The sequence below is a fragment of the Sapajus apella genome, unplaced genomic scaffold (genome assembly GCF_009761245.1).
Source record: "Sapajus apella isolate SASKATOON/1434 unplaced genomic scaffold, GSC_monkey_1.0 scaffold1, whole genome shotgun sequence".
NCBI lineage: Eukaryota > Metazoa > Chordata > Mammalia > Primates > Cebidae > Sapajus > Sapajus apella.
Window position 1 is genome coordinate 29,331,784 of NW_022436941.1, and position 15,056 is coordinate 29,346,839.

General features: G+C 34.9%; 1 protein-coding gene across 1 annotated transcript in view; it reads right to left on the reverse strand.

Annotated features, from left to right (window-relative positions):
• Positions 1-15,056, reverse strand: part of CAMK4 (calcium/calmodulin dependent protein kinase IV) — a 265,094-nt gene that overhangs the window by 139,326 nt on the left and 110,712 nt on the right. Inside the window, exon 3 of the mRNA XM_032274634.1 lies at positions 10,049-10,127. Coding sequence (XP_032130525.1) covers positions 10,049-10,127 — 79 coding nt within the window. The remainder of the gene's footprint in view (positions 1-10,048; positions 10,128-15,056) is intronic.

The window sequence follows — 15,056 nt, forward strand, 5'->3', positions numbered from 1 at the left end:
CCTATAAATTTTATTATCCATGTGTGTGTGTTTGTCTGTGTGTGTGTGTCTCTGTGTGTGTGTATATATATTTCACTTCAGGTAATCCCCAGTTTACCCAGTGGTATAAATTGTGTTATTCCTATCTTAAAACTGAGAAATCTGAAAATCTCTAATGGAGACATGCTGGAGATTCATCCACCAAGAAATTGGAATAAAGCCTATGTAGTCTGTAACTTAATCTTCAGATTCCCCTGTAACATCATAGTTATATACTCAAATGCTAACTCATAAGAATGTAAGGAAAAATGAATGGAACTTAAAAACCAACTCATAGAATGATTAACAAATCACAATGCATGGTTCTTCAATTAACTGGGAAGAGAAGAAAAAATCAAACTAGCATTTATGGAAAATTTTGTAAAATTTTGAGACATTTACTAGGTGAATGCTCATTACATTACTCAAGCAAAAACTTTCCAGAACTTTATCGGTATTAAAATAACTAAAATATTCAAAATTAGACCTGGAACTGCTTTTCTATTGTGGACTTAGGCACAATGCTCCAAGGTAAGAATCACACAGAAAAGAGCTTAGTGTTGAAAGTGTTTTAAATCTAGGTATTACAGGCATCCGAGATTTACCTAAATAAAAGGTCATAGGATCGGAAATTCTTATTGTGTGCCACATTACATTTTATTGATAGCAATGATAGAGTACGAACCCACTTTAGCAGTAATTTCAAAAGTACTCCAAAAACAATGTAATTAATTATGTTTACACAGAAGTGCATAATAATCCTCTGTGCTACTCACTGTTTGACTTTAAGTCAAGCTAATGAGAACATTAAAATTAAGTAGAATGAACTGGTACTCTTATGAAATATCTCTGTGAACTCATTCCAATTAATAACAATAATGTTCATCATGTATTACATGCTTCCTATGTGCTGGGAACTATTTATTTTAATCTTCGGTAGAACACTCTGACCTAGATGCTCTTGAACCCATTTTAAAGATGAAGAAACAGATTGAGAGATGTTCTATAACTTGTAAACTCATAGAATTAGTATGTGGTAAACGTGATCCTAAACTCAATCTGTCTGGTACCACAGCCCATAACATCACCCCACTACTACATAGCTTTTTTTTTTTTTTTGATACAGAGCCTTGTTCTCTTGCCCAGACTAGAATGCAGTGGTGCGATCTTGGCTTATTGCAACCTCTGCCTCCCTGGTTCAAGCAATTCTCCTCTCACAGCCTCCCAAGTAGCTGGGATTAAAGGTGCCTCCCACCATGCCCAGCTAATTTTTAAAAAAGATATTTTTAGTAGAGACAGGGTTTCTCGATGTTGGCCAGGAAGGTCTCGAACTCCTGACGTCAAGAGATCAGCCCGCTTTGGCCTCCCAAAGTGCTAGGATTACAGGTGTGAGCCACTGCACCTGGCCACCATAGCCATTTTTAAGGAGAGTCAGAATACCTAGAAACTCTGATTTTACACACTGAGATTAGATCTCAGACTCAATAATAGGTCTTTCATGAGAGGCATATATTTTACAATTAAATTAATGCAAGCTTTTCCAAGAGTTGAGTTACACAGCTATAAATTTCATCTGAATTCTGAAGTTCAAGTATCTGTTTCCAAAATTTTAGAGATACTATAAATTATTAATGGAGCATAATTTTCTTAAATCTCAATCCGTTCTCCTTGAAAATAAGTCACATTTATAGTCTGATGTGTGGTCATTTAGATATACTCTGAGCTATGTACTCCTAAGAAAGAAAGGTAAACTATAATTCATATGAATTACTCCTGGAATAGAGACTCCATCATCATCACATCATTCTTTAAAAGCTGAGATTCCATTTAATTCAGCAAAATTCAGTCCAGGTTGAAGTTTCCATCTGCTTAATTTGTTCTAATTTTGACACTTACTTGAATTTATATTTTTCCTTTCATACAGTTTTAAGTTCACCATTTAACATCAATAAAAAGGTTACATCTTGTAAAACACTGGTTGTCCCCACTAGCCATATCTGTCAAAATCTTTTAATGACCCAAAATAACTTAATAAAATCTTTCTACTCTACTTCAAATATCACATACAGTAGAAACACTGAAGGGCTTGTTTCCTTCACCCTTGATTCATGATTTACAAAGTTCAAAGTTAAATTTCCACTGATAATTGCAAGAAAATTAGACAATACATACAAGATAATGCAATATTTATGGGCAACAAAAATTGCACTTAGGCCATCCCTACCCAAGAGGAGAGGATGAATGTCATACCTAGGGATTTGATGACTTTTTCAGTACAAGAATCACTAACACTAAGTGGGAAAAAATATCAAACAAATAAACAACCCAAAAGGCACTTCAATCCATTTTCCTCTCTTGTTTACTCTTAACACCATCAAAGCTTTATCCCTGCTAATGACACAATGAGACAAATGGATATTGTTACAGGAAATATACAAGTGTTTTTCAACACAATAAAAAGTTGGTTCAATTATCATTTTCTATTTTCTGGCACTGCGATACATTTATAACAGTGAGTCACTGACGTTTGTCATAACATTAAGAGAGTGCAAGATCTTGAAACGCTTTCTGAATAGCCAGAAGAAATGTTCAACTTTGCGAGCAGGATTTCAATGCTGAATTATGCTTTTCCCCAGACTTCTCATTATGAGAATGCTCATGTATCTGAAATGTTGAAATAGCAGAATGAACGCTAATATACTACAATAATTGTTTATTTTTGCCATATTTGATTTTCCTCTCTCCCCACACCTGTTCATATACATAAAATTTTTTGTTGTTGTTTAATCATTGAAAGTAAATTATAGACTTTATGATGCTGGCTGATATGTAATTTAACGTATTCCAATTCTTTGAAATGTAACTACATATTAAATATATAATGTTATACCCATTTATAAAATATATATTAACTTAAAATATGTCTCATAATTACCTATTAATTTCTCACAAGGATATTTTACTATCCATAATATCCAGTTGTCTAAACATGACAATTCACTTTATGTTAATTATCAGAGTTGACTCTGTCCTGCACGTGACCACCATAAGATTTCTCCACAAGAGCTTCTGCTTTAGTCTGTATTCCTATGGCTAAGTCAGAGCATTCACCTATTAAAACCCAGACATTTGAGTACTTAATAAAATCTCAATGATGCTCAGGGTTTTTCATGGAAAAATAGTCTCTCATTGCTAGTGTAAACTACATTCTTCCTAATTATTTTACTAAGCTGTGAGAGAAGACCTTCATTCATATTGCCACAAAATTGAATTTGTGTAAACTCCTATGGAAAAGTATTTAAACAGATCCCAAGAAAGAGGATTCATTTTAGGAGAAAGTCTGAGGAAGTCTTTCTCAGACTTAAAAATATTTATACATTAAATTATTTATAAGTTAGATGGATTTCCTTATGTTTATTAACTTTCTTAAATATGCTATGTTTCACTCATCTTCAGATAAAATATTGGAGTATTTTGAAATTCATCTTGAAAGTCCTCCCTTATAGATATGGTAGAATTAAATCTCCCTCAAGAGGGGCATTATCATAATTCTCAGTACGTCAGAATGTGACCTTATTTGGAAATTGTGTTGATCCAGATACAATTAGTTTAGTTAAGTTTGGGTCATACAGGAGTAGGGTGGGTCCCTACTCCAAGAGGGCTGGTGGTTTTTTTTTCATAAGAAGAGAGAAATCTGGACAGGGACATGCACAGAGGTAGGATGATATAAAGACACACAGGAAGAAGACTGTCATGTGACCTTGTGAGAGGGCACAAGAACCCCTCTTAGGGGACTGCCAGTCTCCCCTGGCCTCCCAGCAAGGAGATAAAATAAAAATATTGAGTTCCTTCTAAGGAGATTCCAGGCATCTAGCTAGCCCTGCAACCAGAAATTTGAATAGTAAATATAAGTAATCCACTGAGCAAAAAGGTAATAATAGCTTAAACAATTGTTATCCAAGTAAGTTAGAGTGACAACATGTTTGGTTCCTCATAGAAACTAAAGATAGCATCTCATATCCTTGAGTTGTTCTTCAGAAACCTTGGCCCTCACCAGATGAAAAATGCCAACCACTGTCATGTAGACCTCAGATAAGGAGGAACTAAGAAGTGAACACTGACTACCATCCTTATTGTAAATTTCTTCCCTGAAAGCCTGTAGAGTCAGTCATGCCCAAAGGCCAGATCTTAACATTCCGTTCTTCTGACCACAAGTATTTCGACAACATGTTGCTTCCCTAACCAACTGTAAATCAAAGAATCTCAGAACCCATCTATTTGTAAGCCTTTACTTTAAGATATCCCCATCTTTTTGGGCCAAAGCAATGTATAACTTCCATATATTGATTGATGATTTTGCCTGTTACTTCTGCTTTCCTGATATGTAACCCTGCCTTTTATAATGTGCCCTTGCTTGTAAGCCATCGAGGAGTTTGGGTCTTAAGTGTGAGTTGCCTGATTCTCCTTGCTTGTCACCCTGCAATAAAAGCCTCACTTTCTCTCACTACAAGTCCTGGTGTTAGTGTTTTTCTTTCTTTTTTTTTTTTTCTGTACACTGGGTGAGCTGGCTCAAGTTTGGTTTAGTAAAAACTGGAGACAGATATTAGAATGATGATCTACAAGTCAAGGAATGCCATGTATCTCTGGCTGTCACGAGAAGCCAGGAAAAAGGCATGAAACAGATCTTCCTCCGAGCCCTAAGAAGGAACCAACCCTGCCAGCTCTTTTATTTTGGACTTCTAGCCTCCACAACTGTAAGAGAATAAATTTATGTTCTTTTAAGCCATCTAGTTTGTAGTAGCTTGTTGGGCCAGCCCTAGGAAACTAAGATGGATGGAAACAGACAGACAGACAGACAGATAGACAGATGCCTCTTGGACTTAAGTCTAGTCATAAAATGAGGACAGCAGCCGCCCATTGAAGTAATACAGTAGTCTTTAAGTTGTTAGTTAGAACATATAAAATTGCCATTTTTGAAGGCCAAGAAATAAATAAAAAATTGCATTAATAAAGGCAATTTTGTGTTGTTGAGTCTAAGAGATTACATATATAATTCAAGCTTTCTGAACCCCCTTTTTTCCCTTCAGGAGCAGACCCCTTGGTTGAATTCTCTAAGAAAATATTTTCCCCACATCACTTTTCCTCTATAAATAGATTCTTAGGCTTCATTCATTTCCTTTAGATAAGAAAGTTTCCGTCTCAGTGACCGATATGGAATGAAATGCTAGAGGCAACTGCCTTTTGAGGTTTTGCCTGCTATTTCTCTCATTTACACATCTCTGTGCATGGTTTATCCTAGGAGACAATACTGGGGATTCTATCTAATTCACATTCAAAGCTGAGGTTTCTCCAGGGCATTTTCTCTCATTCCATTTGGCACAGCAGTAACTGTGTTTGACAACATCTGCCTTACAGCACCACTCTGCAGCTCCATCTGACACTTTGTTCCCGTTCACAGGCTCTTCCTGCCTGTTTCTGAGGGAGATGTTTTCACAACAGCGAGAAGACAGAGAGGACAAACCAGAGCTGTGCTTGCCCAATGAATATACATCATGAACCCACCAAATGGCTCCACTGACCTCTTATTCCAATTTATCAAAAACTTTTGACATAAGCCAATGATTTTTAAACCAGCTTGTTGTCCTCGGAAATTCTTGAGCATTCACATGTAATTTCTAGTGTTTATTTCCTAGAGTTTCATATGCCACTTCCATCTCAAAGTTTCCTCAACTATGAAAAGCAAATAGCCCTTCAACATTTTACTGACAATTTTTTTTATACTTTAAGTTCTGGGGTACATGTGCAGATCTTGCAGGATTGTTACATAGGTATACACAGGCCATGGTGGTTTGCTTCCTCCATCCCCCTTTACCTACATTAGGCATTTCTCCTAATGTTATCCCTCCCCAACATCCCCGCCCCCTGTTATGGCTTCCCTAGCCCCTCACCCCCCAACAGACCCCAGTGTGTGATGTTTCCCTCCCTGTGTCCATGTGTTCTCATTCTTTAACACTCACTTATGAGTGAGAACATGCAGTGTTTGGTTTTCTGTTCTTGTGTCAGTTTGCTGATGATGGTTTCCAGATTCATCCATGTCCATGCAAAGGTCATGAACTCATCCTTTTTCATGGCTGTGCAGCATTCCATGGTGTATATGTGCCACATTTTCTTTATCAAGTCTATCATTGATGGGCATTTGGGTTGGTTCCAAGTCTTTGCTATTGTAAACAGTGCCACAATGAATATATGTGTGCATGCGTCTTTATAATAGACTGCTTTATAATCCTTTGGATATATAACCAGTAATGGGATTGCTGGGTCAAATGGTATTCCTATTTCTAGATCCTTGAGAAATCACCACACTGTCTTACACAATGGTTGCACTAATTTACACTCCCACCAACAGTGTAAAAGTGTTCCTATTTCTCCACCTCCTATCCAGCATCTGTTGTCTCCAGATTTTTTAATGATTGCCATTCTAACTGGTGTGAGATGGTATCCCAATGTGGTTTTGAATTGCATTTCTCTAATGACCAGTGATGAGGAGCTTTTTTCATGTGTTTGTTGGCCAACAACAGCACATAAATGTCTTATTTTGAAAAGTGCCTGTTCATATCCTTTGCCCAGTTTTTGAAGGGGTTGTTTTTTTCTTGTAAATTTGTTTTAGTTCTTTGTAGATTCTGGATATTAGCCCTTTGTCAGATGGGTAGTTTGCAAAAACTTTTTCCCATTCTGTTGTTTCACTCTAAGCACATAAACCAGTAAATCTAGAAGAAACAGATAAATTCCTGGACACTTACACTCTCCCAAGACTACACCAGGAAGAAGTTGAATCCTTGAATAGACTAATAACAGGGTCTGATGTTGAGGCAGCAGTAATAGCCTACCAACCAAAAAAGTCCAGGTCCAGATGGGTTCACAGCTGAATTCTACCAGATATACAAAGAGGAGCTGGTACCATTCCTTCTGAAACTATTCCAAACAACACAAAAAGAGGGAATACTCCCTAACTCATTTTATGAGACCAACATCATCCTGATACCAAAACCTGGCAGAGACACAACTAAAAGAGAAAATTTCAGGCCAATATCCATGATGAACATCAATGCAAAAATCCTCAGTAAAATACTGGCAAACAAATTGCAACAGTACATCAAAAAGATGTCCATCATGATCAAGTGGGCCTCATCCCAAGGATGCAAGGAGGGTTCGACATATGCAAATCTATAAACGTAATCCATCACATAAACAGAACCAAAGACAAAAACCACATGATGAACTCAATAGATGCAGAGAAGGCCTTTGACAAAATTCAACAGCCCTTTATGCTAAAAACTCTCAATAAACTAGGTATCAATGGAACATATCTCAAAATAATAAAAGCTATCTATGACAAACCCACAGCCAATATCAAACTGAAGGGGCAAAAACTGGAAGCATTCCCTTTGAAAACTGGCACTAGGCAAGGGTGCTCTCTCTCTCACCATTCTTATTCAACATAGTATTTGAAGTTCTAGCCAGAGCAATCAGGCAAGAAAATAAAGAGTACTCAACTAGGAAAAGAGGAACTCAAATTGTCTCTATTTGCAGATGACATGATTGCATATTTAGAAGACCCCATCGTCTCAGCCCAAAATCTCCTTAAGATGATAAGCAACTTCAACAAAGTCTCAGGATACAAAATCAATGTGCAAAAATCACAAGCAATCCTATACATCAATAACAGACAAACAGAGAGTCAAATCATGAATGAACTCCCAATCGCAACTGCTACAAAGAGAATAAAATACCTAGAAATACAACTAACAAAGGACATGAAGGACCTCTTCAAGGAGAACTACAAACCACTGCTCAAGGAAATCAGAGAGGACACAAACAGATAGAAAAACATTCCATTCTCATGGTTAGGAAGAATCAATATCATGCAAATGGCCATTCTGCCCAAAGTCATTTATAGATTCAGTGCTATCCCCATCAAGCTACCATTGTCCTTCTTCACAGAACTGGAAAAAAACCACCTTAAACTTCATATAGAACCAAAAAAGAGCCTGCATAGCCAAGACAATCCTAAGCAAAAAGAACAAAGCTGGAGGCATCATGCTGCCTGATTTCAAACTATACTATAAGGCAACTGTAATCAAAACAGCATGGTACTGGTACCAAAACAGAGATATAGATGAGTGGAACAGAACAGAGGCCTTGGAAGTAATGCCACACTCCTATAACCATCTGATCTTTGACAAACCTGACAAAATCAAGCAATGGGGAAAGGATTCCCTGTTTAATAAATGGTGTTTGAAAAAACTAGCTAACAAATGCAGAAAGCTGAAACTGGACCCATTCCTTACACCTTATACAAAAATTAACTCAAGATGGATTAAAGATTTAAACATAAGACCTAACACCATAAAAACCCGGGAAGAAAACATAGGCAATACCATTCAGGACATAGGCATAGGCAAGGACTTCATGACTAAAACACCAAAAGCAATGGCAACAAAAGCCAAAATAGAAAAATGGGATCTAATTAAACTTAAGAGCTTCCACTGACAACATTTCAACCAACAAGAAATGGTAAAACCAAGTCCTAAAACATCTTGTATGTGACTGCTGATAAAACATGCCATTTTATTTTCATAAAAAATAGATATTTAACATGAAATTATATTTCTTCAAAGTTTTAGTAATCCTTAGCTCAGATAAATTTTATGGCTATAAGAAATTAAATTAAGGGAAAATTCAAAATCTTATCAGTCTAAAGATTCCTCTACTTTCTGGAATAACTTAAATCATTGTCTATACCAAACAGAAAATTCAGAATATAAAATTCATTAGTAGCAATTGTCATTTAAATTATTACCAACTTTCATTAATCTGTCTTCGTTATTTTGCTATGACTTTAAACAATCTAACAGATTGTTTAAAATGCCATTCTACTTCTATTTGGCTGAAAACCTTGTACCATTATGATCCTCATTACCAGAGATTCTAAAATTTCCTTGTGCCAGACAATACAAAAACAGCTGTTAATTTTAAGCTGCCTTTAGGGAAAAAAAAATTCCTTGGCCTAAAAAAGGTATTTGACTTCAAAATTTATGATACTTCTCAATATACTTTACAACTGGGTTTTCAGATATAGACATATATATACTTCACATATTTGTTCACATGAAATTTGAAAAGGAATGTGCTATAAAAAAGTATCTTGTCTTTTTGTGGTTTTATGAGTAGAGGCTGTCTAAGAACACAAAATCCAAGTAGGGCATTAAAATGGAAAAATACTCTCTGGGGTATAGATAGTATTACACAGGTGCTGGCATTTATATTTTGAACTCCCATCTGCTGTGTTTCTTACTCATTAGAGATGAGCCTAAATCACTTTTGCCTCCTCGGCTTACCTACAAGTGTAGGGCAAAAGGAACAACCCTCAAACAAATCCTTTCTTTTTTCCCAGTACAAACTTCTAGATGAGCGGGTTCAGTTCCAGAAACATTAGCATTTGTTCAATTATACTCTGCTAAAGCAAGTGTAACATTTGAAAATCAAGGCTAATTAGAATCTGATGACTCCTTTAACAAATACGTTTGTGTTTTATTTAAAATTCTTTTCAATAGGAAGCTTTTCTAACATATTAAAATGTGGTTTAAATATTTAAATATTGAAATTATTTTTTTGTGTGTGTGTATACATATGCACGCATATACACACACACACACACACATATATATATATAATGTATCTCTAAGAACATGGCTAAAATACAAAATAAGGTCTACCTGCCAATACTAAATGTTTCTCTTGCCAAACTTCTCCCCACAACCACATCCTATCAGTGATCCAGTTGTTTTCAAAGTCTCATGCAATTTCCACCAGGCAACAACCTATTTGGTTTGCAACTCCCGTAATCAAGAGCCAAACAAGTAACTTGCACATAGAAGCTCTCTGGCCCCTCCACTCTTCAAGTCAGGTTCCTGCCATCTCCAGGTCACAGGCTCCTTAGAAATGCCATTATATAATGAAATAAACTTACTGTTTTTTTTAACACTTTGAGAGCATAAGGCTTTTGAGTCCCCTTCTGTTTGCATCTGTACACAATGGATGTAGCACCCCTGGGGGAAAAAAGACAAAAAGAAAATGTTATACTTTGGACAAGAATTAAAGGGGAAAGCTTGAAAATAAGTGTCTCTTGCAATAACCCGAGTAACTGACAAGTGCTTATAAGTTCTACTACAGGACCAGCCCTGGCTGTCAAGAGTACTTCTTTGTAAATCACAACTGAATATGGTTTGCTCAGAAAAGTCTAGGTTTTCTAGCTTGTTCTTTTCTTTCTGCCCTATCCCTATACAAATAACATACCTAGGGCTACTGCACTGAGAAGGCTCTGGAATAAATCACATCCTCAGGTGAACGTTGTTTTTGAAGGAAACCCACCCAATTTCAGAATCCCAGAGCTCTCCTAAAGGTACATGCCTGGAATAAAACAAACCACATGACTTTAGGGAGAGGGTTTAAGTTCAGCACTCTATATAGGTTGCACTTCCACAATTTGGTAAGGGAGCTGGGACACCGCCTCCTACTTTGTAATGTGTAGAAGAGATGGTAATCGGTAACGAAGACAGTAACAAGACACTCAATAACTATCTTTATATGTGTGCAGGATTATTAACAAGAAAGCATTAAAAAGCAGGACAACATGGTCCAAATGCTCCAAACACCACATGAGAAGTAAAAGAATAAAAGAAAGAGAGATAAAAGAGAAGTATAGACCAAATAGGCTTGTGTTTCAACTTCAGAAAGAGAACTTCTAGAAACATCTTAAGAACAGTAAACTTGTTAGACTGAAGAATAGGCCAAAGGACCTCTTATAACATTCTTAGTCCTATGGTCCTGAAATTCCAAGTGAGCACAAACAAGTACAAAAATAAAACACATTCCCAGCTATCTAAAGACAACAATTTTTTTTTTTTTTAGGAACAGCCATCAGTGAGATTTTATTTTTAAAATGTTAATTTTAAAAAATCAATGAATCAAAATTTTTATTGCATTTTAGGTTTTGGGGTACATGTGAAGAACATGCAAGATTGTTGCATAGGTATACACGTGGCAGTGTGATTTGCTGCCTTCCTCCCCTTTACCTATACCTGGCATTTCTCCCCATGCTATCTCTCGCCACCTCCCCACTCCCTCGTCCCTCCCCCATTTCCCCCCAACAGACTCCAGTGTGTAGTGCTCCCCTCCCCGTGTCCATGTGTTCTCATTGTTCAACACCCGCCTATGAGTGAGAATATGTGGTGTTTGATTTTCTGCTCTTGTGTCAGTTTGCTGAGAATGATGGTTTCCAGGTTCATCCACGTCCCTACAAAGGACACGAACTCATCATTTTTGATGGCTGCATAATATTCCATGACGTATATGTGCCACATTTTCCCTGTCCAGTCTATCATCGATGGGCATTTGGGTTGGTTCTAGGTCTTTGCTATTGTAAACAGTGCTGCAGTGAACATTCGTGTGCATGTGTCCTTATAGTAGAACGATTTATAATGCTTTGGATATATACCCAGTAATGGGATTGCTGGGTCAAATGGAATTTCTATTTCTGGGTCCTTAAGGAATCACCACACTGTCTTCCACAATGGTTGAACTAATTTACATGCCCACCAACAGTGTAAAAGTGTTCCTATTTCTCCACATCCTCTCCAGCATCTGTTGTCTCCAGATTTTTTAATGATCGCCATTCTAACTGGCGTGAGATGGTATCTCAATGTAGCTTTGATTTGCATTTCTCTAATGACCAGTGATGATGAGAATTTTTTCAAATGTTTGTTGGCCTCATGTATGTCTTCTTTTGTAAAGTAAAGACAACAAATTTTTAACAAAGCCAAGAGAAGTCAAAGACTGGTGTTTTAAATGCAAATAGTTAAAAATATTAACATTTATTTTTAACACCTTGGTAAGACATGACATATACATAAAGTAATAAAGGGTTCTAGAAATAGAATAAATGAAGGTGATATAAATTTCATTTCCTTATTTAAAATTGCTTTAAAAGATAACTAAGGCAAAAATATTAAAAATGCATTGTGTTTATAGCATGTGTAAAAATAAAATGTATGTAAGACAACAACAGCACAAATGATGGAAGGAAGAAATTGGGAAACACTGTTGTTAAATACTTATGCTACATGTCTGGTAGTCTAATATTATTTAAATATAGATTCTGATTAGAGATGCATATTATGTAACCTAGGGCAATGACTAAAATAATTCTTTAACAGAAAAATCAACAACAATTCATAATGGAGCTAAAATGAAATACTCAAGAACAGAATGCAAAGGAGCAAAAACAAAATAATAGATTTAAAAAATAAAACAGCTAACAATGTGATGGTTTTTAATCTAATCATATAGTTACATTAAATGTAAACCTTGTAAACTGTGAATTAAAAGTTAACAGCAGATTGGATAAAAAAATCAAGACCAAACTATATGCTGTATACAGAAACTCATTTTAAATATATAAGAATAAACAAGTTAAAAAATAAAAGATATATTAGGTTGGCGCAAACCTGGTAAAAGAGATACTACACGAAACCTAACCATACAAAAGCAGAAACAGCTTGTTAATATGAGACTAAGTAAATTTTAGCAAAAGGATAAAGGGGACATTAATTATGAAGCAGTCAACTATGAAAAATAACATAATAAATATAAATATGTGTGCACCTAACAACAGGGTTTCAAAATACATGAAAGAAAATCTTATAGAATTAAAAGGAGAAATTTAAAAATCCACAAATACACTTGGAAACTTCAATACATTGTCTCAGCAGTCGACAGGAAAACTAGATGAACTCTCATCAAGAATTACAGAACGATAGACTAGCCCTACCAATTAAATTATACTAAGTGACATTTAGTAAAAACTCTACAGGAAAACTTCAGATTACATAGTCGTTTCAAAATTATAAAAGAATAGACATGAATACAAACAAAATGTTTTTTGCCTGTGTTTTATGAAGGTAAATTAAGTTGCAAATGAAATAAAGAACAATTGTCATATTTGAGGTAAGGCATTGGATTGGGGTAGAGGTGAAGGAAAATGATTAGGTGATTAAAAACAGCTCCAACAATTACTAGCTCTATGATCACATGCAAGTTACATGCCCTCTTTCTGCCTTCATGGTTCCCATATGTAACATGGAAAAAATAACAGTACCTATCTCATGAATTTTTGTAAAGAGTAAATGTGCTAATCTATTTAAAGCATTTAGAGTGATGCTCAGCACAATAAGGCCTATATAAGCATTTACTCTCACCGTCATGTATTTCTGTATTTTTACAATTTTTACAAGAAAATATTCATATGTTCTTCATGTAATTCTTTGTGTATTCTTAGTGTAATTTTAATTTTTATTGTTTTTTTTTTTAAAAAAGGGATCCAAAAATAGTCCTACACATATATGATGGATTCTTTTCTGATAAAGTTAAAAAGGGAATTTGGTGACAAAAAAATATATAGTTTTTCTAAAAACTAGTACTTGAATGACTGGACAGACATATGCAAATAGATAAAAACAAAATTTATCCATACCTCACACCTTATATTAAAACGTCCTCAAAATCGATCACAGAAATGCAAAACAAAACTATACAATTTATTTCAAAAACATAGAAAAAAAGGTATTGTGATCTTTAGTTAGGCAATGATTTCTTAGATACAAAACCAAAAATAAAATAAATGAAACAATAAGTAAATAAACTTCACTTAAGAGTGTCCGCTCTTTGAAAGTGTAGGAGAAAATATTTAGAAATCAGATATCTTAAAAGGACTTGTATCTAGCATATATGAAGAACTCTCAAAACTCAATAAGAAAAACACATTAAAATGAGCAAAATATCTGGACAGATACAACTTATAGTACAGAAATGTAAAGGGTCTTAAAAGACTAGAATGAACAAATTACATCAACAAATTGGATGACCTAGAAGAAATTAACAAATTCATAGATACATACAACCTATCAAGACTGAATCATGAAGAAAGAGAAAATCTGAACAATAATTAGTAAAAAGTTCGAAAATATAATAGTTTACCATCAAAAAAAGAAAGGAAAAGAAAAAAGGAGCTTGGACTTAAAGGCTTTACTGCTGAATTTTACTAAACATTTAAAAAACTAATATCAATCCTTCTTACTCTTTAAAAAACTGAAGAGGAGGGAATACTTTCAAACTAATTTTATGAGGCCACCATTACCTTGATATCAACGCCAGACAAGACCACTACAAGAAAAGAAAATATCCTCAATGAACATAGATAGAAAAATCCTCAACAAAATACTAGCAAACTGAATTCAACAGCACATTGAAAGCCTCATTCACCATGATCAAGTGATATTTATCCTGGGGATGAAAAAGTAAACATATCCAAATCAGTAACTGTGCTATACCACATTAACAAAATGAAAGACAAATCATATGATCATCTCAACAGATGCAGAAAAAGCATCTGACAAAATTTAACATCATACATAATAAAAACTCTCAACAAATTACATATAGAAAGAACATATCTCAACACAATAAAGACATATATGACAAGTGCACGGCTAATATACTCAATGGTAAAAAGTTGAAAGGTGTTCTTTTAAAATCAGGAAAAAAACGTGGATTTTCACTCTTACCACTTCTGTTCAATACGGTAATAGAAACCCTAGCCAGAACAACTAGGCAAGACAAAGGAATAAAAGAAATCTGAATCAAAAAAGAATAAGTTAAATTGTCTGTATTTTCAGGTGATATGATTATATATACAAAAACCCTTAAAGATTTTACCAAAATACAGTTAGAAATAATAAATGAATTCAATAAAGTTGCAGGATATAACACCAACATTAAAAAATCAGTTGGGTTTCTATATAATGATAAAAAGCTATCCAAAAAAGAAATCAAGAAAATAATTCCATTTACAATAAATAAAATACTTAGAAATAAATTTAAACAAAGAAGTGAAAGATCTGTATACTGAAAACTATATACAG